We start from the raw sequence: 24,788 nt of genomic DNA, 5'->3' as shown, positions 1-24,788 counted from the left end.
AAAGGATAAGCAGACAGATATTGAGGAAGTGTGACACACATAGAAAGAGAAATGATAAGCAGACTGATATTGAGAAAGAGTGACAAACATAGAAAGGGAAATGATAAGCAGACAGATATTGAGAAAGAGTGACAAAGATAGAAAGAGAAAGGATAAGCAGACAGATATTGAGGAAGTGTGACAAACATAGAAAGAGAAAGGATAAGCAGACTGATATTGAGAAAGAGTGACAAACATAGAAAGGGAAATGATAAGCAGACAGATATTGAGAAAGAGTGACAAAGATAGAAAGAGAAAGGATAAGCAGACAGATATTGAGGAAGTGTGACACACATAGAAAGGGAAATGATAAGCAGACTGATATTGAGAAAGAGTGACAAACATAGAAAGGGAAATGATAAGCAGACAGATATTGAGAAAGAGTGACAAACATAGAAAGAGAAATGATAAGCAGACTGATATTGAGAAAGAGTGACAAACATAGAAAGGGAAATGATAAGCAGACAGATATTGAGAAAGAGTGACAAAGATAGAAAGAGAAAGGATAAGCAGACAGATATTGAGGAAGTGTGACACACATAGAAAGGGAAATGATAAGCAGACTGATATTGAGAAAGAGTGACAAACATAGAAAGGGAAATGATAAGCAGACAGATATTGAGAAAGAGTGACAAACATAGAAAGAGAAATGATAAGCAGACAGATATTGAGGAAGTGTGACACACATAGAAAGAGAAATGATAAGCAGACTGATATTGAGAAAGAGTGACAAAGATAGAAAGAGAAAGGATAAGCAGACAGATATTGAGGAAGTGTGACACACATAGAAAGGGAAATGATAAGCAGACTGATATTGAGAAAGAGTGACAAACATAGAAAGGGAAATGATAAGCAGACAGATATTGAGAAAGAGTGACAAACATAGAAAGAGAAATGATAAGCAGACTGATATTGGGAAAGAGTGACAAACATAGAAAGAGAAATGATAAACAGACAGATATTGAGAAAGAGTGACAAACATAGAAAGGGAAATGATAAACAGACAGATATTGAGAAAGAGTGACAAACATAGGAAGAGAAATGATAAACAGACAGATATTGAGAAAGAGTGACAAACATAGAAAGAGAAATGATAAACAGACAGATATTGAGAAAGAGTGACAAACATAGGAAGAGAAATGATAAACAGACAGATATTGAGAAAGAGTGACAAACATAGGAAGAGAAATGATAAACAGACAGATATTGAGAAAGAGTGACAAACATAGGAAGAGAAATGATAAACAGACAGATATTGAGAAAGAGTGACAAACATAGAAAGATAAATGATAAACAGACAGATATTGAGAAAGAGTGACAAACATAGAAAGAGAAATGATAAACAGACAGATATTGAGAAAGAGTGACAAACATAGGAAGAGAAATGATAAACAGACAGATATTGAGAAAGAGTGACAAACATAGAAAGAGAAATGATAAACAGACTGATATTGAGAAAGAGTGACAAACATAGAAAGGGAAATGATAAGCAGACAGATATTGAGAAAGAGTGACAAACATAGAAAGGGAAATGATAAGCAGACAGATATTGAGAAAGAGTGACAAACATAGAAAGAGAAATGATAAACAGACAGATATTGAGAAAGAGTGACAAACATAGAAAGGGAAATGATAAGCAGACAGATATTGAGAAAGAGTGACAAACATAGAAAGAGAAATGATAAACAGACTGATATTGAGAAAGAGTGACAAACATAGAAAGGGAAATGATAAGCAGACAGATATTGAGAAAGAGTGACAAACATAGAAAGGGAAATGATAAGCAGACAGATATTGAGAAAGAGTGACAAACATAGAAAGGGAAATGATAAGCAGACTGATATTGAGAAAGACTGACAAACATAGAAAGGGAAATGATAAGCAGACAGATATTGAGAAAGAGTGACAAACATAGAAAGGGAAATGATAAGCAGACTGATATTGAGAAAGAGTGACAAACATAGAAAGAGAAAGGATAAGCAGACTGATATTGAGAAAGAGTGACAAAGATAGAAAGAGAAAGGATAAGCAGACTCATATTGAGGAAGAGTGACAAACATAGAAAGGGAAATGATAAGCAGACTGATATTGAGAAAGAGTGACAAAGATAGAAAGAGAAAGGATAAGCAGACTGATATTGAGAAAGAGTGACAAAGATAGAAAGGGAAATGATAAGCAGACAGATATTGAGGAAGTGTGACAAACATAGAAAGAGAAAGGATAAGCAGACTGATATTGAGAAAGAGTGACAAAGATAGAAAGGGAAATGATAAGCAGACTGATATTGAGAAAGAGTGACAAAGATAGAAAGAGAAAGGATAAGCAGACTGATATTGAGAAAGAGTGACAAAGATAGAAAGAGAAAGGATAAGCAGACTGATATTGAGAAAGAGTGACAAACATAGAAAGGGAAATGATAAGCAGACTGATATTGAGAAAGAGTGACAAAGATAGAAAGAGAAAGGATAAGCAGACTGATATTGAGAAAGAGTGACAAACATAGAAAGGGAAATGATAAGCAGACAGATATTGAGGAAGTGTGACAAACATAGAAAGAGAAAGGATAAGCAGACTGATATTGAGAAAGAGTGACAAAGATAGAAAGGGAAATGATAAGCAGACTGATATTGAGAAAGAGTGACAAAGATAGAAAGAGAAAGGATAAGCAGACTGATATTGAGAAAGAGTGACAAACATTGAAAGGGAAATGATAAGCAGACTGATATTGAGAAAGAGTGACAAAGATAGAAAGAGAAATGATAAACAGACTGATATTGAGAAAGAGTGACAAACATAGAAAGGGAAATGATAAGCAGACAGATATTGAGGAAGTGTGACAAACATAGAAAGAGAAAGGATAAGCAGACTGATATTGAGAAAGAGTGACAAATATAGAAAGGGAAATGATAAGCAGACAGATATTGAGAAAGAGTGACAAAGATAGAAAGAGAAATGATAAACAGACTGATATTGAGAAAGAGTGACAAACATAGAAAGGGAAATGATAAGCAGACTGATATTGAGAAAGAGTGACAAAGATAGAAAGAGAAAGGATAAGCAGACTGATATTGAGAAAGAGTGACAAACATAGAAAGGGAAATGATAAGCAGACAGATATTGAGGAAGTGTGACAAACATAGAAAGAGAAAGGATAAGCAAACTGATATTGAGAAAGAGTGACAAACATAGAAAGGGAAATGATAAGCAGACAGATATTGAGAAAGAGTGACAAACATAGAAAGGGAAATGATAAGCAGACTGATATTGAGAAAGAGTGACAAACATAGAAAGGGAAATGATAAGCAGACTGATATTGAGAAAGAGTGACAAACATAGAAAGGGAAATGATAAGCAGACAGATATTGAGGAAGAGTGACAAACATAGAAAGGGAAATGATAAGCAGACTGATATTGAGAAAGAGTGACAAAGATAGAAAGAGAAAGGATAAGCAGACAGATATTGAGAAAGAGTGACAAACATAGAAAGGGAAATGATAAGCAGACTGATATTGAGAAAGAGTGACAAAGATAGAAAGAGAAAGGATAAGCAGACAGATATTGAGAAAGAGTGACAAACATAGAAAGGGAAATGATAAAGCAGACAGATATTGAGGAAGTGTGACAAACATAGAAAGAGAAATGATAAGCAGACTGATATTGAGGAAGTGTGACAAACATAGAAAGAGAAATGATAAGCAGACTGATATTGGGAAAGAGTGACAAACATAGAAAGGGAAATGATAAAGCAGACAGATATTGAGGAAGAGTGACAAAGATAGAAAGAGAAAGGATAAGCAGACTGATATTGAGAAAGAGTGACAAACATAGAAAGGGAAATGATAAGCAGACTGATATTGAGAAAGAGTGACAAAGATAGAAAGAGAAAGGATAAGCAGACTGATATTGAGAAAGAGTGACAAACATAGAAAGGGAAATGATAAAGCAGACTGATATTGAGAAAGAGTGACAAAGATAGAAAGAGAAAGGATAAGCAGACTGATATTGAGAAAGAGTGACAAAGATAGAAAGGGAAATGATAAGCAGACTGATATTGAGAAAGAGTGACAAACATAGAAAGGGAAATGATAAAGCAGACTGATATTGAGAAAGAGTGACAAAGATAGAAAGAGAAAGGATAAGCAGACTGATATTGAGAAAGAGTGACAAAGATAGAAAGGGAAATGATAAGCAGACTGATATTGAGAAAGAGTGACAAAGATAGAAAGAGAAAGGATAAGCAGACTGATATTGAGAAAGAGTGACAAACATAGAAAGGGAAATGATAAGCAGACTGATATTGAGAAAGAGTGACAAACATAGAAAGAGAAATGATAAGCAGACTGATATTGAGAAAGAGTGACACACATAGAAAGGGAAATGATAAGCAGACAGATATTGAGGAAGTGTGACAAACATAGAAAGAGAAAGGATAAGCAGACAGATATTGAGAAAGAGTGACAAACATAGAAAGAGAAAGGATAAGCAGACTGATATTGAGAAAGAGTGACAAACATAGAAAGGGAAAGGATAAGCAGACAGATATTGAGAAAGAGTGACAAACATAGAAAGGGAAATGATAAGCAGACTGATATTGAGAAAGAGTGACAAACATAGAAAGGGAAAGGATAAACAGACTGATATTGAGAAAGAGTGACAAACATAGAAAGGGAAATGATAAGCAGACTGATATTGAGAAAGAGTGACAAAGATAGAAAGAGAAAGGATAAGCAGACAGATATTGAGAAAGAGTGACAAACATAGAAAGGGAAATGATAAGCAGACTGATATTGAGAAAGAGTGACAAAGATAGAAAGAGAAATGATAAACAGACTGATATTGAGAAAGAGTGACAAACATAGAAAGGGAAATGATAAGCAGACAGATATTGAGAAAGAGTGACAAACATAGAAAGAGAAAGGATAAGCAGACAGATATTGAGAAAGAGTGACAAACATAGAAAGGGAAAGGATAAGCAGACTGATATTGAGAAAGAGTGACAAACATAGAAAGGGAAATGATAAGCAGACTGATATTGAGAAAGAGTGACAAAGATAGAAAGAGAAATGATAAACAGACTGATATTGAGAAAGAGTGACAAACATAGAAAGGGAAATGATAAGCAGACTGATATTGAGAAAGAGTGACAAAGATAGAAAGAGAAAGGATAAGCAGACTGATATTGAGAAAGAGTGACAAACATAGAAAGGGAAATGATAAGAAGACAGATATTGAGGAAGTGTGACAAACATAGAAAGAGAAAGGATAAGCAGACTGATATTGAGAAAGAGTGACAAACATAGAAAGGGAAATGATAAGCAGACAGATATTGAGAAAGAGTGACAAACATAGAAAGAGAAAGGATAAGCAGACAGATATTGAGAAAGAGTGACAAAGATAGAAAGAGAAAGGATAAGCAGACAGATATTGAGAAAGAGTGACAAAGATAGAAAGAGAAAGGATAAGCAGACAGATATTGAGAAAGAGTGACAAAGATAGAAAGAGAAATGATAAACAGACAGATATTGAGAAAGAGTGACAAACATAGAAAGAGAAAGGATAAGCAGACAGATATTGAGAAAGAGTGACAAAGATAGAAAGAGAAATGATAAACAGACAGATATTGAGAAAGAGTGACAAACATAGAAAGAGAAAGGATAAGCAGACAGATATTGAGAAAGAGTGACAAAGATAGAAAGAGAAAGGATAAGCAGACAGATATTGAGGAAGTGTGACAAACATAGAAAGAGAAAGGATAAGCAGACTGATATTGAGAAAGAGTGACAAACATAGAAAGGGAAATGATAAGCAGACAGATATTGAGGAAGTGTGACAAACATAGAAAGAGAAATGATAAACAGACTGATATTGAGAAAGAGTGACAAACATAGAAAGAGAAATGATAAACAGACAGATATTGAGAAAGAGTGACAAACATAGAAAGGGAAATGATAAGCAGACAGATATTGAGAAAGAGTGACAAACATAGAAAGATAAATGATAAACAGACTGATATTGAGAAAGAGTGACAAACATAGAAAGAGAAATGATAAACAGACTGATATTGAGAAAGAGTGACAAACATAGAAAGAGAAATGATAAACAGACAGATATTGAGAAAGAGTGAGAAACATAGAAAGAGAAAGGATAAGCAGACTGATATTGAGAAAGAGTGACAAACATAGAAAGGGAAATGATAAGCAGACAGATATTGAGGAAGTGTGACAAACATAGAAAGAGAAATGATAAACAGACTGATATTGAGAAAGAGTGACAAACATAGAAAGGGAAATGATAAGCAGACAGATATTGAGAAAGAGTGACAAACATAGAAAGGGAAATGATAAGCAGACTGATATTGAGAAAGAGTGACAAACATAGAAAGAGAAATGATAAGCAGACAGATATTGAGAAAGAGTGAGAAACATAGAAAGAGAAAGGATAAGCAGACTGATATTGAGAAAGAGTGACAAACATAGAAAGGGAAATGATAAGCAGACAGATATTGAGGAAGAGTGACAAACATAGAAAGAGAAATGATAAACAGACTGATATTGAGAAAGAGTGACAAACATAGAAAGAGAAATGATAAACAGACTGATATTGAGGAAGAGTGACAAACATAGAAAGAGAAATGATAAGCAGACAGATATTGAGGAAGAGTGACAAACATAGAAAGAGAAATGATAAGCAGACAGATATTGAGGAAGAGTGACAAACATAGAAAGAGAAATGATAAGCAGACAGATATTGAGGAAGAGTGACAAACATAGAAAGAGAAATGTTAAGCAGACAGATATTGAGAAAGAGTGACAAACATAGAAAGATAAATGATAAGCAGACAGATATTGAGAAAGAGTGACAAACATAGAAAGAGAAATGATAAACAGACTGATATTGAGGAAGAGTGACAAACATAGAAAGAGAAATGATAAGCAGACAGATATTGAGGAAGAGTGACAAACATAGAAAGAGAAATGATAAGCAGACAGATATTGAGGAAGAGTGACAAACATAGAAAGAGAAATGATAAGCAGACAGATATTGAGAAAGAGTGACAAACATAGAAAGGGAAATGATAAGCAGACTGATATTGAGGAAGAGTGACAAACATAGAAAGAGAAATGATAAACAGACTGATATTGAGGAAGTGTGACAAACATAGAAAGAGAAATGATAAGCAGACAGATATTGAGAAAGAGTGACAAACATAGAAAGATAAATGATAAGCAGACAGATATTGAGAAAGAGTGACAAACATAGAAAGAGAAATGATAAACAGACAGATATTGAGAAAGTGTGACAAACATAGAAAGAGAAAGGATAAGCAGACAGATATTGAGGAAGAGTGACAAAGATAGAAAGAGAAATGATAAACAGACAGATATTGAGAAAGAGTGACAAACATAGAAAGAGAAATGATAAACAGACAGATATTGAGAAAGAGTGACAAACATAGAAAGAGAAATGATAAGCAGACAGATATTGAGAAAGAGTGACAAACATAGAAAGAGAAATGATAAACAGACAGATATTGAGAAAGAGTGACAAACATAGAAAGGGAAATGATAAGCAGACTGATATTGAGAAAGAGTGACAAACATAGAAAGAGAAATGATAAACAGACAGATATTGAGAAAGAGTGACAAACATAGAAAGAGAAATGATAAACAGACAGATATTGAGAAAGAGTGACAAACATAGAAAGAGAAATGATAAACAGACAGATATTGAGAAAGAGTGACAAACATAGAAAGAGAAATGATAAACAGACAGATATTGAGAAAGAGTGACAAACATAGAAAGGGAAAGGATAAGCAGACTGATATTGAGGAAGTGTGACAAACATAGAAAGAGAAATGATAAACAGACAGATATTGAGAAAGAGTGACAAACATAGAAAGAGAAATGATAAACAGACAGATATTGAGAAAGAGTGACAAACATAGAAAGATAAATGATAAGCCGACTGATATTGAGGAAGAGTGACAAACATAGAAAGAGAAATGATAAACAGACAGATATTGAGAAAGAGTGACAAACATAGAAAGATAAATGATAAGCCGACTGATATTGAGGAAGAGTGACAAACATAGAAAGAGAAATGATAAACAGACAGATATTGAGAAAGAGTGACAAACATAGAAAGAGAAATGATAAGCAGACAGATATTGAGGAAGAGTGACAAACATAGAAAGATAAATGATAAGCAGACTGATATTGAGGAAGAGTGACAAACATAGAAAGAGAAATGATAAACAGACAGATATTGAGAAAGAGTGACAAACATAGAAAGAGAAATGATAAGCAGACAGATTTTGAGGAAGAGTGACAAACATAGAAAGAGAAATGATAAGCAGACTGATATTGAGAAAGAGTGACAAACATAGAAAGAGAAATGATAAACAGACAGATATTCAGAAAGAGTGACAAACATAGAAAGGGAAATGATAAGCAGACTGATATTGAGGAAGAGTGACAAACATAGAAAGATAAATGATAAACAGACAGATATTGAGGAAGAGTGACAAACATAGGAAGAGAAATGATAAGCAGACTGATATTGAGAAAGAGTGACAAACATAGAAAGATAAATGATAAGCAGACTGATATTGAGGAAGAGTGACAAACATAGAAAGATAAATGATAAACAGACTGATATTGAGGAAGAGTGACAAACATAGAAAGATAAATGATAAGCAGACTGATATTGAGGAAGAGTGACAAACATAGAAAGATAAATGATAAACAGACTGATATTGAGGAAGAGTGACAAACATAGAAAGATAAATGATAAGCAGACTGATATTGAGGAAGAGTGACAAACATAGAAAGAGAAATGATAAGCAGACTGATATTGAGAAAGAGTGACACACATAGAAAGAGAAATGATAAACAGACAGATATTGAGAAAGAGTGACAAACATAGAAAGGGAAATGATAAGCAGACTGATATTGAGGAAGAGTGACAAACATAGGAAGAGAAATGATAAGCAGACAGATATTGAGGAAGAGTGACAAACATAGAAAGATAAATGATAAGCAGACTGATATTGAGGAAGAGTGACAAACATAGAAAGAGAAATGATAAACAGACAGATATTGAGAAAGAGTGACAAACATAGAAAGATAAATGATAAACAGACAGATATTGAGAAAGAGTGACAAACATAGAAAGAGAAATGATAAACAGACAGATATTGAGAAAGAGTGACAAACATAGAAAGAGAAATGATAAGCAGACAGATATTGAGAAAGAGTGACAAACATAGAAAGAGAAATGATAAACAGACAGATATTGAGAAAGAGTGACAAACATAGGAAGAGAAATGATAAGCAGACAGATATTGAGGAAGAGTGACAAACATAGAAAGATAAATGATAAGCAGACTGATATTGAGGAAGAGTGACAAACATAGAAAGAGAAATGATAAACAGACAGATATTGAGGAAGAGTGACAAACATAGAAAGAGAAATGATAAGCAGACAGATATTGAGAAAGAGTGACAAACATAGAAAGAGAAATGATAAACAGACAGATATTGAGAAAGAGTGACAAACATAGGAAGAGAAATGATAAGCAGACATATTGAGAAAGAGTGACAAACATAGAAAGAGAAATGATAAGCAGACAGATATTGAGAAAGAGTGACAAACATAGAAAGAGAAATGATAAGCAGACTGATATTGAGAAAGAGTGACAAACATAGAAAGAGAAATGATAAACAGACAGATATTGAGAAAGAGTGACAAACATAGAAAGAGAAATGATAAGCAGACAGATATTGAGAAAGAGTGACAAACATAGAAAGAGAAATGATAAGCAGACAGATATTGAGAAAGAGTGACAAACATAGAAAGAGAAATGATAAACAGACAGATATTGAGAAAGAGTGACAAACATAGAAAGAGAAATGATAAGCAGACAGATATTGAGAAAGAGTGACAAACATAGAAAGAGAAATGATAAACAGACAGATATTGAGAAAGAGTGACAAACATAGGAAGAGAAATGATAAGCAGACAGATATTGAGGAAGAGTGACAAACATAGAAAGATAAATGATAAGCAGACTGATATTGAGGAAGAGTGACAAACATAGAAAGAGAAATGATAAACAGACAGATATTGAGAAAGAGTGACAAACATAGAAAGAGAAATGATAAGCAGACAGATATTGAGGAAGAGTGACAAACATAGAAAGAGAAATGATAAACAGACAGATATTGAGAAAGAGTGACAAACATAGGAAGAGAAATGATAAGCAGACAGATATTGAGGAAGAGTGACAAACATAGAAAGATAAATGATAAGCAGACTGATATTGAGGAAGAGTGACAAACATAGAAAGAGAAATGATAAACAGACAGATATTGAGAAAGAGTGACAAACATAGAAAGAGAAATGATAAGCAGACAGATATTGAGGAAGAGTGACAAACATAGAAAGAGAAATGATAAGCAGACTGATATTGAGAAAGAGTGACAAACATAGAAAGAGAAATGATAAACAGACAGATATTGAGAAAGAGTGACAAACATAGAAAGAGAAATGATAAACAGACAGATATTGAGGAAGAGTGACAAACATAGGAAGAGAAATGATAAGCAGACTGATATTGAGGAAGAGTGACAAACATAGGAAGAGAAATGATAAGCAGACAGATATTGAGGAAGAGTGACAAACATAGAAAGATAAATGATAAGCAGACTGATATTGAGGAAGAGTGACAAACATAGAAAGATAAATGATAAACAGACAGATATTGAGGAAGAGTGACAAACATAGGAAGAGAAATGATAAGCAGACTGATATTGAGAAAGAGTGACAAACATAGAAAGATAAATGATAAGCAGACAGATATTGAGGAAGAGTGACAAACATAGAAAGAGAAATGATAAACAGACAGATATTCAGAAAGAGTGACAAACATAGAAAGGGAAATGATAAGCAGACAGATATTGAGAAAGAGTGACAAACATAGAAAGAGAAATGATAAACAGACAGATATTGAGAAAGAGTGACAAACATAGAAAGAGAAATGATAAACAGACAGATATTGAGGAAGAGTGACAAACATAGGAAGAGAAATGATAAGCAGACTGATATTGAGGAAGAGTGACAAACATAGGAAGAGAAATGATAAGCAGACAGATATTGAGGAAGAGTGACAAACATAGAAAGATAAATGATAAGCAGACTGATATTGAGGAAGAGTGACAAACATAGAAAGATAAATGATAAACAGACAGATATTGAGGAAGAGTGACAAACATAGAAAGAGAAAGGATAAGCAGACAGATATTGAGAAAGAGTGACAAAGATAGAAAGAGAAAGGATAAGCAGACAGATATTGAGGAAGTGTGACAAACATAGAAAGAGAAAGGATAAGCAGACTGATATTGAGAAAGAGTGACAAACATAGAAAGAGAAAGGATAAGCAGACAGATATTGAGAAAGAGTGACAAAGATAGAAAGAGAAAGGATAAGCAGACAGATATTGAGAAAGAGTGACAAACATAGAAAGGGAAATGATAAGCAGACAGATATTGAGGAAGTGTGACACACATAGAAAGGGAAATGATAAGCAGACTGATATTGAGAAAGAGTGACAAACATATAAAGGGAAATGATAAGCAGACTGATATTGAGAAAGAGTGACAAACATAGAAAGGGAAATGATAAGCAGACTGATATTGAGAAAGAGTGACAAACATATAAAGGGAAATGATAAGCAGACAGATATTGAGGAAGTGTGACAAACATAGAAAGGGAAATGATAAGCAGACAGATATTGAGAAAGAGTGACAAACATATAAAGGGAAATGATAAGCAGACAGATATTGAGAAAGAGTGACAAACATAGAAAGGGAAATGATAAGCAGACTGATATTGAGGAAGTGTGACAAAGATAGAAAGAGAAAGGATAAGCAGACAGATATTGAGGAAGTGTGACACACATAGAAAGAGAAATGATAAGCAGACTGATATTGAGAAAGAGTGACAAAGATAGAAAGAGAAAGGATAAGCAGACAGATATTGAGGAAGTGTGACACACATAGAAAGAGAAATGATAAGCAGACTGATATTGAGGAAGTGTGACAAACATAGAAAGAGAAAGGATAAGCAGACAGATATTGAGGAAGTGTGACACACATAGAAAGAGAAATGATAAGCAGACTGATATTGAGAAAGAGTGACAAACATAGAAAGGGAAATGATAAGCAGACAGATATTGAGAAAGAGTGACAAACATAGAAAGGGAAATGATAAGCAGACTGATATTGAGGAAGTGTGACAAAGATAGAAAGAGAAAGGATAAGCAGACAGATATTGAGGAAGTGTGACACACATAGAAAGAGAAATGATAAGCAGACTGATATTGAGGAAGTGTGACAAACATAGAAAGAGAAAGGATAAGCAGACAGATATTGAGGAAGTGTGACACACATAGAAAGAGAAATGATAAGCAGACTGATATTGAGAAAGAGTGACAAACATAGAAAGGGAAATGATAAGCAGACAGATATTGAGAAAGAGTGACAAACATAGAAAGGGAAATGATAAGCAGACTGATATTGAGGAAGTGTGACAAAGATAGAAAGAGAAAGGATAAGCAGACAGATATTGAGGAAGTGTGACACACATAGAAAGAGAAATGATAAGCAGACTGATATTGAGAAAGAGTGACAAACATAGAAAGGGAAATGATAAGCAGACTGATATTGAGAAAGAGTGACAAAGATAGAAAGAGAAAGGATAAGCAGACAGATATTGAGGAAGTGTGACAAACATAGAAAGAGAAAGGATAAGCAGACTGATATTGAGAAAGAGTGACAAACATAGAAAGGGAAATGATAAGCAGACAGATATTGAGAAAGAGTGACAAAGATAGAAAGAGAAAGGATAAGCAGACAGATATTGAGGAAGTGTGACACACATAGAAAGGGAAATGATAAGCAGACTGATATTGAGAAAGAGTGACAAACATAGAAAGGGAAATGATAAGCAGACAGATATTGAGAAAGAGTGACAAACATAGAAAGAGAAATGATAAGCAGACTGATATTGAGAAAGAGTGACAAACATAGAAAGGGAAATGATAAGCAGACAGATATTGAGAAAGAGTGACAAAGATAGAAAGAGAAAGGATAAGCAGACAGATATTGAGGAAGTGTGACACACATAGAAAGGGAAATGATAAGCAGACTGATATTGAGAAAGAGTGACAAACATAGAAAGGGAAATGATAAGCAGACAGATATTGAGAAAGAGTGACAAACATAGAAAGAGAAATGATAAGCAGACAGATATTGAGGAAGTGTGACACACATAGAAAGAGAAATGATAAGCAGACTGATATTGAGAAAGAGTGACAAAGATAGAAAGAGAAAGGATAAGCAGACAGATATTGAGGAAGTGTGACACACATAGAAAGGGAAATGATAAGCAGACTGATATTGAGAAAGAGTGACAAACATAGAAAGGGAAATGATAAGCAGACAGATATTGAGAAAGAGTGACAAACATAGAAAGAGAAATGATAAGCAGACTGATATTGGGAAAGAGTGACAAACATAGAAAGAGAAATGATAAACAGACAGATATTGAGAAAGAGTGACAAACATAGAAAGAGAAATGATAAACAGACAGATATTGAGAAAGAGTGACAAACATAGAAAGGGAAATGATAAACAGACAGATATTGAGAAAGAGTGACAAACATAGGAAGAGAAATGATAAACAGACAGATATTGAGAAAGAGTGACAAACATAGAAAGAGAAATGATAAACAGACAGATATTGAGAAAGAGTGACAAACATAGGAAGAGAAATGATAAACAGACAGATATTGAGAAAGAGTGACAAACATAGGAAGAGAAATGATAAACAGACAGATATTGAGAAAGAGTGACAAACATAGGAAGAGAAATGATAAACAGACAGATATTGAGAAAGAGTGACAAACATAGAAAGATAAATGATAAACAGACAGATATTGAGAAAGAGTGACAAACATAGAAAGAGAAATGATAAACAGACAGATATTGAGAAAGAGTGACAAACATAGGAAGAGAAATGATAAACAGACAGATATTGAGAAAGAGTGACAAACATAGAAAGAGAAATGATAAACAGACTGATATTGAGAAAGAGTGACAAACATAGAAAGGGAAATGATAAGCAGACAGATATTGAGAAAGAGTGACAAACATAGAAAGGGAAATGATAAGCAGACAGATATTGAGAAAGAGTGACAAACATAGAAAGGGAAATGATAAGCAGACAGATATTGAGAAAGAGTGACAAACATAGAAAGAGAAATGATAAACAGACTGATATTGAGAAAGAGTGACAAACATAGAAAGGGAAATGATAAGCAGACAGATATTGAGAAAGAGTGACAAACATAGAAAGAGAAATGATAAACAGACTGATATTGAGAAAGAGTGACAAACATAGAAAGGGAAATGATAAGCAGACAGATATTGAGAAAGAGTGACAAACATAGAAAGGGAAATGATAAGCAGACAGATATTGAGAAAGAGTGACAAACATAGAAAGGGAAATGATAAGCAGACTGATATTGAGAAAGACTGACAAACATAGAAAGGGAAATGATAAGCAGACAGATATTGAGAAAGAGTGACAAACATAGAAAGGGAAATGATAAGCAGACTGATATTGAGAAAGAGTGACAAACATAGAAAGGGAAATGATAAGCAGACTGATATTGAGAAAGAGTGACAAACATAGAAAGGGAAATGATAAGCAGACTGATATTGAGAAAGAGTGACAAACATAGAAAGGGAAATGATAAGCAGACAGATATTGAGGAAGTGTGACACACATAGAAAGAGAAATGATAAGCAGACTGATATTGAGAAAGAGTGACAAAGATAGAAAGAGAAAGGATAAGCAGACTGATATTGAGAAAGAGTGACAAACATAGAAAGAGAAAGGATAAGCAGACTGATATTGAGAAAGAGTGACAAAGATAGAAAGAGAAAGGATAAGCAGACTGATATTGAGAAAGAGTGACAAACATAGAAAGGGAAATGATAAGCAGACTGATATTGAGAAAGAGTGACAAAGATAGAAAGAGAAAGGATAAGCAGACTGATATTGAGAAAGAGTGACAAAGATAGAAAGGGAAATGATAAGCAGACAGATATTGAGGAAGTGTGACAAACATAGAAAGAGAAAGGATAAGCAGACTGATATTGAGAAAGAGTGACAAAGATAGAAAGGGAAATGATAAGCAGACTGATATTGAGAAAGAGTGACAAAGATAGAAAGAGAAAGGATAAGCAGACTGATATTGAGAAAGAGTGACAAAGATAGAAAGAGAAAGGATAAGCAGACTGATATTGAGAAAGAGTGACAAACATAGAAAGGGAAATGATAAGCAGACTGATATTGAGAAAGAGTGACAAAGATAGAAAGAGAAAGGATAAGCAGACTGATATTGAGAAAGAGTGACAAACATAGAAAGGGAAATGATAAGCAGACAGATATTGAGGAAGTGTGACAAACATAGAAAGAGAAAGGATAAGCAGACTGATATTGAGAAAGAGTGACAAAGATAGAAAGGGAAATGATAAGCAGACTGATATTGAGAAAGAGTGACAAACATTGAAAGGGAAATGATAAGCAGACTGATATTGAGAAAGAGTGACAAAGATAGAAAGAGAAAGGATAAGCAGACTGATATTGAGAAAGAGTGACAAACATTGAAAGGGAAATGATAAGCAGACTGATATTGAGAAAGAGTGACAAAGATAGAAAGAGAAATGATAAACAGACTGATATTGAGAAAGAGTGACAAACATAGAAAGGGAAATGATAAGCAGACAGATATTGAGGAAGTGTGACAAACATAGAAAGAGAAAGGATAAGCAGACTGATATTGAGAAAGAGTGACAAACATAGAAAGGGAAATGATAAGCAGACAGATATTGAGAAAGAGTGACAAAGATAGAAAGAGAAATGATAAACAGACTGATATTGAGAAAGAGTGACAAACATAGAAAGGGAAATGATAAGCAGACTGATATTGAGAAAGAGTGACAAAGATAGAAAGAGAAAGGATAAGCAGACTGATATTGAGAAAGAGTGACAAACATAGAAAGGGAAATGATAAGCAGACAGATATTGAGGAAGTGTGACAAACATAGAAAGAGAAAGGATAAGCAAACTGATATTGAGAAAGAGTGACAAACATAGAAAGGGAAATGATAAGCAGACAGATATTGAGAAAGAGTGACAAACATAGAAAGGGAAATGATAAGCAGACTGATATTGAGAAAGAGTGACAAACATAGAAAGGGAAATGATAAGCAGACTGATATTGAGAAAGAGTGACAAACATAGAAAGGGAAATGATAAGCAGACAGATATTGAGGAAGTGTGACACACATAGAAAGAGAAATGATAAGCAGACTGATATTGAGAAAGAGTGACAAACATAGAAAGGGAAATGATAAGCAGACTGATATTGAGAAAGAGTGACAAAGATAGAAAGAGAAAGGATAAGCAGACAGATATTGAGAAAGAGTGACAAACATAGAAAGGGAAATGATAAAGCAGACAGATATTGAGGAAGTGTGACAAACATAGAAAGAGAAATGATAAGCAGACTGATATTGAGGAAGTGTGACAAACATAGAAAGAGAAATGATAAGCAGACTGATATTGGGAAAGAGTGACAAACATAGAAAGGGAAATGATAAAGCAGACAGATATTGAGAAAGAGTGACAAAGATAGAAAGAGAAAGGATAAGCAGACTGATATTGAGAAAGAGTGACAAACATAGAAAGGGAAATGATAAAGCAGACTGATATTGAGAAAGAGTGACAAAGATAGAAAGAGAAAGGATAAGCAGACTGATATTGAGAAAGAGTGACAAAGATAGAAAGGGAAATGATAAGCAGACTGATATTGAGAAAGAGTGACAAACATAGAAAGGGAAATGATAAAGCAGACTGATATTGAGAAAGAGTGACAAAGATAGAAAGAGAAAGGATAAGCAGACTGATATTGAGAAAGAGTGACAAAGATAGAAAGGGAAATGATAAGCAGACTGATATTGAGAAAGAGTGACAAAGATAGAAAGAGAAAGGATAAGCAGACTGATATTGAGAAAGAGTGACAAACATAGAAAGGGAAATGATAAGCAGACAGATATTGAGGAAGTGTGACAAACATAGAAAGAGAAAGGATAAGCAGACTGATATTGAGAAAGAGTGACAAACATAGAAAGGGAAATGATAAGCAGACAGATATTGAGGAAGTGTGACAAACATAGAAAGAGAAAGGATAAGCAGACAGATATTGAGAAAGAGTGACAAACATAGAAAGAGAAAGGATAAGCAGACTGATATTGAGAAAGAGTGACAAACATAGAAAGGGAAAGGATAAGCAGACTGATATTGAGAAAGAGTGACAAACATAGAAAGGGAAATGATAAGCAGACTGATATTGAGAAAGAGTGACAAAGATAGAAAGAGAAATGATAAACAGACTGATATTGAGAAAGAGTGACAAACATAGAAAGGGAAATGATAAGCAGACTGATATTGAGAAAGAGTGACAAAGATAGAAAGAGAAAGGATAAGCAGACTGATATTGAGAAAGAGTGACAAACATAGAAAGGGAAATGATAAGCAGACAGATATTGAGGAAGTGTGACAAACATAGAAAGAGAAAGGATAAGCAGACTGATATTGAGAAAGAGTGACAAACATAGAAAGGGAAATGATAAGCAGACAGATATTGAGGAAGTGTGACAAACATAGAAAGAGAAAGGATAAGCAGACAGATATTGAGAAAGAGTGACAAACATAGAAAGAGAAAGGATAAGCAGACTGATATTGAGAAAGAGTGACAAACATAGAAAGGGAAAGGATAAGCAGACTGATATTGAGAAAGAGTGACAAACATAGAAAGGGAAATGATAAGCAGACTGATATTGAGAAAGAGTGACAAAGATAGAAAGAGAAATGATAAACAGACTGATATTGAGAAAGAGTGACAAACATAGAAAGGGAAATGATAAGCAGACTGATATTGAGAAAGAGTGACAAAGATAGAAAGAGAAAGGATAAGCAGACAGATATTGAGAAAGAGTGACAAACATAGAAAGGGAAATGATAAGCAGACTGATATTGAGAAAGAGTGACAAAGATAGAAAGAGAAATGATAAACAGACTGATATTGAGAAAGAGTGACAAACATAGAAAGGGAAATGATAAGCAGACAGATATTGAGAAAGAGTGACAAACATAGAAAGAGAAAGGATAAGCAGACAGATATTGAGAAAGAGTGACAAACATAGAAAGGGAAAGGATAAGCAGACTGATATTGAGAAAGAGTGACAAACATAGAAAGGGAAATGATAAGCAGACTGATATTGAGAAAGAGTGACAAAGATAGAAAGAGAAATGATAAACAGACTGATATTGAGAAAGAGTGACAAACATAGAAAGGGAAATGATAAGCAGACTGATATTGAGAAAGAGTGACAAAGATAGAAAGAGAAAGGATAAGCAGACTGATATTGAGAAAGAGTGACAAACATAGAAAGGGAAATGATAAGAAGACAGATATTGAGGAAGTGTGACAAACATAGAAAGAGAAAGGATAAGCAGACTGATATTGAGAAAGAGTGACAAACATAGAAAGGGAAATGATAAGCAGACAGATATTGAGAAAGAGTGACAAACATAGAAAGAGAAAGGATAAGCAGACAGATATTGAGAAAGAGTGACAAAGATAGAAAGAGAAAGGATAAGCAGACAGATATTGAGAAAGAGTGACAAAGATAGAAAGAGAAAGGATAAGCAGACAGATATTGAGAAAGAGTGACAAAGATAGAAAGAGAAATGATAAACAGACAGATATTGAGAAAGAGTGACAAACATAGAAAGAGAAAGGATAAGCAGACAGATATTGAGAAAGAGTGACAAAGATAGAAAGAGAAATGATAAACAGACAGATATTGAGAAAGAGTGACAAACATAGAAAGATAAATGATAAACAGACTGATATTGAGAAAGAGTGACAAACATAGAAAGAGAAATGATAAACAGACTGATATTGAGAAAGAGTGACAAACATAGAAAGAGAAATGATAAACAGACAGATATTGAGAAAGAGTGAGAAACATAGAAAGAGAAAGGATAAGCAGACTGATATTGAGAAAGAGTGACAAACATAGAAAGGGAAATGATAAGCAGACAGATATTGAGAAAGAGTGACTAAGATAGAAAGGGAAATGATAAGCAGACAGATATTGAGGAAGTGTGACAAACATAGAAAGAGAAATGATAAACAGACTGATATTGAGAAAGAGTGACAAACATAGAAAGGGAAATGATAAGCAGACAGATATTGAGAAAGAGTGACAAACATAGAAAGGGAAATGATAAGCAGACTGATATTGAGAAAGTGTGACAAACATAAAAAGGGAAATGATAAGCAGACAGATATTGAGGAAGTGTGACACACATAGAAAGAGAAATGATAAGCAGACTGATATTGAGAAAGAGTGACAAAGATAGAAAGAGAAAGGATAAGCAGACAGATATTGAGGAAGTGTGACAAACATAGAAAGAGAAAGGATAAGCAGACAGATATTGAGGAAGTGTGACAAAGATAGAAAGGGAAATGATAAGCAGACTGATATTGAGAAAGAGTGACAAACATAGAAAGAGAAATGATAAGCAGACTGATATTGAGAAAGTGTGACAAAGATAGAAAGGGAAATGATAAGCAGACAGATATTGAGAAAGAGTGACAAACATAGGAAGAGAAATGATAAACAGACAGATATTGAGAAAGAGTGACAAACATAGAAAGAGAAATGATAAACAGACAGATATTGAGAAAGAGTGACAAACATAGGAAGAGAAATGATAAACAGACAGATATTGAGAAAGAGTGACAAACATAGAAAGAGAAATGATAAACAGACAGATATTGAGGAAGTGTGACAAACATAGAAAGAGAAAGGATAAGCAGACAGATATTGAGGAAGTGTGACAAAGATAGAAAGGGAAATGATAAGCAGACAGATATTGAGAAAGAGTGACAAACATAGGAAGAGAAATGATAAACAGACAGATATTGAGAAAGAGTGACAAACATAGAAAGAGAAATGATAAACAGACAGATATTGAGAAAGAGTGACAAACATAGGAAGAGAAATGATAAACAGACAGATATTGAGAAAGAGTGACAAACATAGGAAGAGAAATGATAAACAGACAGATATTGAGAAAGAGTGACAAACATAGAAAGAGAAATGATAAACAGACAGATATTGAGAAAGAGTGACAAACATAGAAAGGGAAATGATAAGCAGACAGATATTGAGGAAGTGTGACAAACATAGAAAGGGAAATGATAAGCAGACTCATATTGAGGAAGTGTGACAAACATAGAAAGAGAAATGATAAACAGACAGATATTGAGAAAGAGTGACAAACATAGAAAGAGAAATGATAAACAGACAGATATTGAGAAAGAGTGACAAACATAGAAAGGGAAATGATAAGCAGACAGATATTGAGGAAGTGTGACAAACATAGAAAGGGAAATGATAAGCAGACTCATATTGAGGAAGTGTGACAAACATAGAAAGAGAAAGGATAAGCAGACTCATATTGAGGAAGTGTGACACACATAGAAAGAGAAATGATAAGCAGACTCATATTGAGGAAGTGTGACAAACATAGAAAGAGAAAGGATAAGCAGACTCATATTGAGAAAGAGTGACAAACATAGAAAGAGAAAGGATAAGCAGACTCATATTGAGAAAGAGTGACAAACATAGAAAGAGAAAGGATACACAAACAAAGGCAACCAAAGAAGGCAAACAGATCATTTACACTTGTGTGGGCTCAGTGTAGCCGGTAACATCGCCTGGCGTCTTGTTTAGTTTTGTGACAAATGTCCGACATTTTGACAATGTGACCTGGTAATAAAGGTAATACCTGGTAACATTACCTGGTAATAAAGTGACAGCGAGATCAACACAAAATGGCCCAATTAAAGCCAGATGAGCAGTGACGACCAAGAAATGATGAAGGCAAACATTGGATTAGACCCATGAACCTCAGATCCCTCTCCCCTCCCCCCCCCCCAAAAAAAACACTTTATATTTAAGTTAACAAGATTTTAATTTTCAATAGGAACATTTTTGTCCAAAACTGTTTTTCAAAAACAAGATAGAATAGATTGGGATAATGGAAATTTTGTAGTGAAATTAAAACAAGTACAAAAAGTTTTAATTAAAACAAAAGCCGCGTCGATGTTACACAATGCCTAGATGCAGCTGTGCCTATAACGTCGATGTTATAGGCACAGGACATTCCTATTGATTCAATTACTTGATGTTATTTTTGTGCAAAGTGAAAATATATCTCGGCAATTTCCCATGTGTGGCGACGAATTTTTAATATATCTCGGCATTTTCCCATCTGTTATTTCAGGCGGTGTATGACTGACCATGCCGCGATTTAAAAAAAAAAAAAAATCTCGGCATTTTCCCGTCTGTTATTTCGGGCGGTGTATGACTGAGCATGCCGCGATTTAAACAAAATATATATATCTCGGCATTTTCCCGTCTGTTATTTCGGGCGGTGTATGACTGAGCATGCCGCGATTTAAACAAAATATATATATCTCGGCATTTTCCCGTCTGTTATTTCGGGCGGTGTATGACTGACCATGCCGCGATTTTAAAAAAAAAATCTCAATGGACTTGAAGTTACAGGCCTTTGAGAATTCATTTCGTTCTATAAAGGGCAACTTTCATCGGATTTTCTTCCCGTTTTTTTTCAACCGAGTCTAAAACTATGTTAGCGACTGTGAAAAATGAAATGATATATCGAATTTGATTTGAAATAAAACTGTGTGAGAGAGGAAGACACCACGGGCCTACAAAACAGGCCTCAAAGCTATGTGAGTTAATAAAATGGTGGATATTTGTTTATATGAAGCCTCTCCCAGAATGGGTGGAGCTGTGGTTCCCAGAATGGGTGGAGCTTTGAGGTTTTGTCTTCTCTGCAAGAACAAGAAGAAGAACAACAACAACAACAGCAGAGGGCACTCTATGACCAGCGTCTGTGACGCGGCTAAAAAGTGGAATTATAATGAAGCACAAACACAAGAAAATAAATAATCATGAAATAAACAACAATGAGTGGAAAAGGAGAGAAGACAAAAGGAAGGAAGCAATATCCACAGCAGTGAAATATCAGCTTCCTCGATAAGGAAAGAACAAGAGTTCAAGTCGAGGGAACACAAGGGCGAGCAGATAAGATGGAAAATTGGTCAGAGCCCCCACCCTCAAAGCCCAACCACACTACCCACACCTTCTTGGACCAGGGATGGTAGTTTTTTTCATCAAGAGCAATAATGTCTACAATCAGCCAGAATGGGTAACACATTAATTTTCCTGGATTCCAGGCATAATAACATCAAAAGATCAGAACAAAAGGTCTGATTTTGATCCACAATGTTTCCCTCTGTGTCGTCCGCTGTTGCCTCCATTGACCTACACAGGCTTCGCCATTTCAATGTTCTAACCACGGCCTGTTATTAGTCCCCTACCGGTGTACACCGGAGGGGACTATAGGTTTGCACTCCGTCCCTTCGCCTGTCCGTCTGTCAGTCCGTCAGTCCGTCAGTCCGTCAGTCCGTCAGTCAGTCTGTCAGTCTGTCAGTCCGTCACGCAAAGAACAGTTTTCCAGACTTTTTTTCTAAACTCTTAATGCTAATGATTTCAAACTTGGCACATGGTTTCATCATGATAAGTTACAGATCAAGTTCGAACTTCACGACGTTTCGATCATTTCTGACAAAGTTATGGCATTTTGAACTTTGTGAATTCTGATAATTCTGATGATCCTTAACTCAGTGCCATTTTAAGTTTTAATTTCCTTTAAAACCAATTTTTCTGCAATAATTGGACCGATTGAGATCAAATTTTCACCGTAGGAGGGACTCGGTCTGTAGAATATTGTAATGGTAATTATGACGTCACAGGTCACGTGGTTCGGCCGCTATATTGTTTTTCGTGAAACACGAAAAACCCTTTTTCTCTGCAACGGCTGAACAGATCGAGGCGAAATTTTGCAGGCAGAATCGCATACCCATGACGAACAAAAAGGTCAGCGAGCATGACGTCATGCATCACATGGTTTCAGAGTTATGACGTTTTTAAGCATGAACCTTTAAAACCGAGCTCCTCCCTCATTTTTGATCCGATCGAGGGAAAACTTCACAGATCTGTTCAGCATGTCAGTCTACTAAAATGTCCTTTTGGAATTTGCGATAGGGCACGTGGTTTGGCAGATAACGTTAATTAAACGAAAAAAAATGGATATCTCTTGAATCGCTAGTACCTCAGACCGTGAGTTGGTAATTATATAATTCACACAGTGCAATACGTGCAGGCTGCTCCGACCTTGCGGGCTTATCAATGAGGCGAGGCGTGACACACATGTGTCTCAGCATACCTCAGATCAAGTTTGAAAACCAGCATCAACCGTGCATAAATTTGCATATTCGATCATTTTTGACAAAGTTATGGCACTTTGAACTCTGGTAAGGGACATGTATTGCAGCGCAATACTCAGAATGCTTGTTCTACAAGACATGCCTAAAAACAAACTGGTTCAGACATTCAGTCTGGGGTGAAACAACGAGCAATTCTGCTGTAGGCCTGTGGTGCCCTTATGTTTTAGATCGATCGGTTCCATCAGCAAGCGTCAGAACAAAATGCTCCCTGGAAAGTTCAATTTGTCCATACTGCGGAATGTAATTAAAATTGGCACCCCCAGGAATTACATCAATCACCTTACCTCCTTGCTTATGTAGCCATCTTTGTTTATGTCGTACAGGTTGAATGCCCACTGCAGCTTCTCGTTCATGTTTCCACGAAGCAGGATGGACAGTCCCGTGACAAAATCCTGGACAGGACAAAGGAGACAACAATGGTGGATGCCCTTGACTGAAAGGTATCACAACTTCCATTTACCTATAAAATGTCACACCCACTATGTATAGGTACCTCGAAGCTCACATTGCCATCCTGATCAGCATCGAATGCGTTGAAGAGAAAGTGAGCATACATTCTGGTATCTGAAATTAAAACAAATGAGATAACAGCATAATAATTAATAAATTCAGCTTCGGGAAGGGGCAGTGTTACCATGTGTGTTGCTGAGATAAGCCGCATTGTCTTCTCAGAGAGAATCACTTACCACCCTGGGGGAAGAACTGTGAGTAGATTTCCTTGAATGTTTCCTCATTCACGACGCCACTGGGGCATTCCTGCACACAGTGAAAACGCATCTCGTGTGGAGCTGGGGTCAAAAGGTCAACGTTAAACCTAGCGTCGCCCCATCGGAACAAAAGGAATGGAAACCTGGTCACAGGATCAGCAATCGCAACCATACGCCACATAAACACCAATATCAAAAACATCATAACCATTTGTTCCAAAGCAGTTCCGTGCATAAATCCCCTCCATATCCCCCCAAATCATGTGGAAGAAGAAAAACAAAAACAAAACGGCTTTATTTATTACGTAAGCAATTTTTTCGACCCCGACCCAACATGACCTCTGTGTGCAAAGCGATATTAGCATTTAGGCTTCTGGAAATGTAACTTGTTGCTGTTGATTATTAACTTGAAAATTATCTCCAGGCCTAATAACAAAATCTAACTTGATAACTTGAA

At 35.2% G+C, this 24,788-nt stretch overlaps 1 protein-coding gene across 9 annotated transcripts in view; it reads right to left on the bottom strand.

The window, feature by feature from the left end:
- Positions 1 to 24,788, bottom strand: part of LOC137413947 (Kv channel-interacting protein 4) — a 413,434-nt gene that overhangs the window by 43,683 nt on the left and 344,963 nt on the right. For 8 of the 9 annotated variants that reach the window (XM_078773939.1, XM_078773936.1, XM_078773934.1 and 5 more), the window contains 3 exons: positions 24,311 to 24,380; positions 24,118 to 24,188; positions 23,909 to 24,016 (listed from right to left, as the gene is read on the bottom strand). In XM_078773939.1, coding sequence (XP_078630065.1) covers positions 23,909 to 24,016; positions 24,118 to 24,188; positions 24,311 to 24,380 — 249 coding nt within the window. Of the gene's footprint in view, positions 1 to 23,908; positions 24,017 to 24,117; positions 24,189 to 24,310; positions 24,439 to 24,788 lie in introns of all 9 variants that reach the window. The other variant, XM_078773938.1, reaches the window with a different exon arrangement.

The sequence above is a fragment of the Myxine glutinosa genome, chromosome 3 (genome assembly GCF_964187855.1).
Source record: "Myxine glutinosa chromosome 3, kmMyxGlut1.1, whole genome shotgun sequence".
NCBI classification, from domain to species: Eukaryota; Metazoa; Chordata; class Myxini; order Myxiniformes; family Myxinidae; genus Myxine; species Myxine glutinosa.
This window is presented reverse-complemented; position numbering and strand designations above follow the sequence as displayed.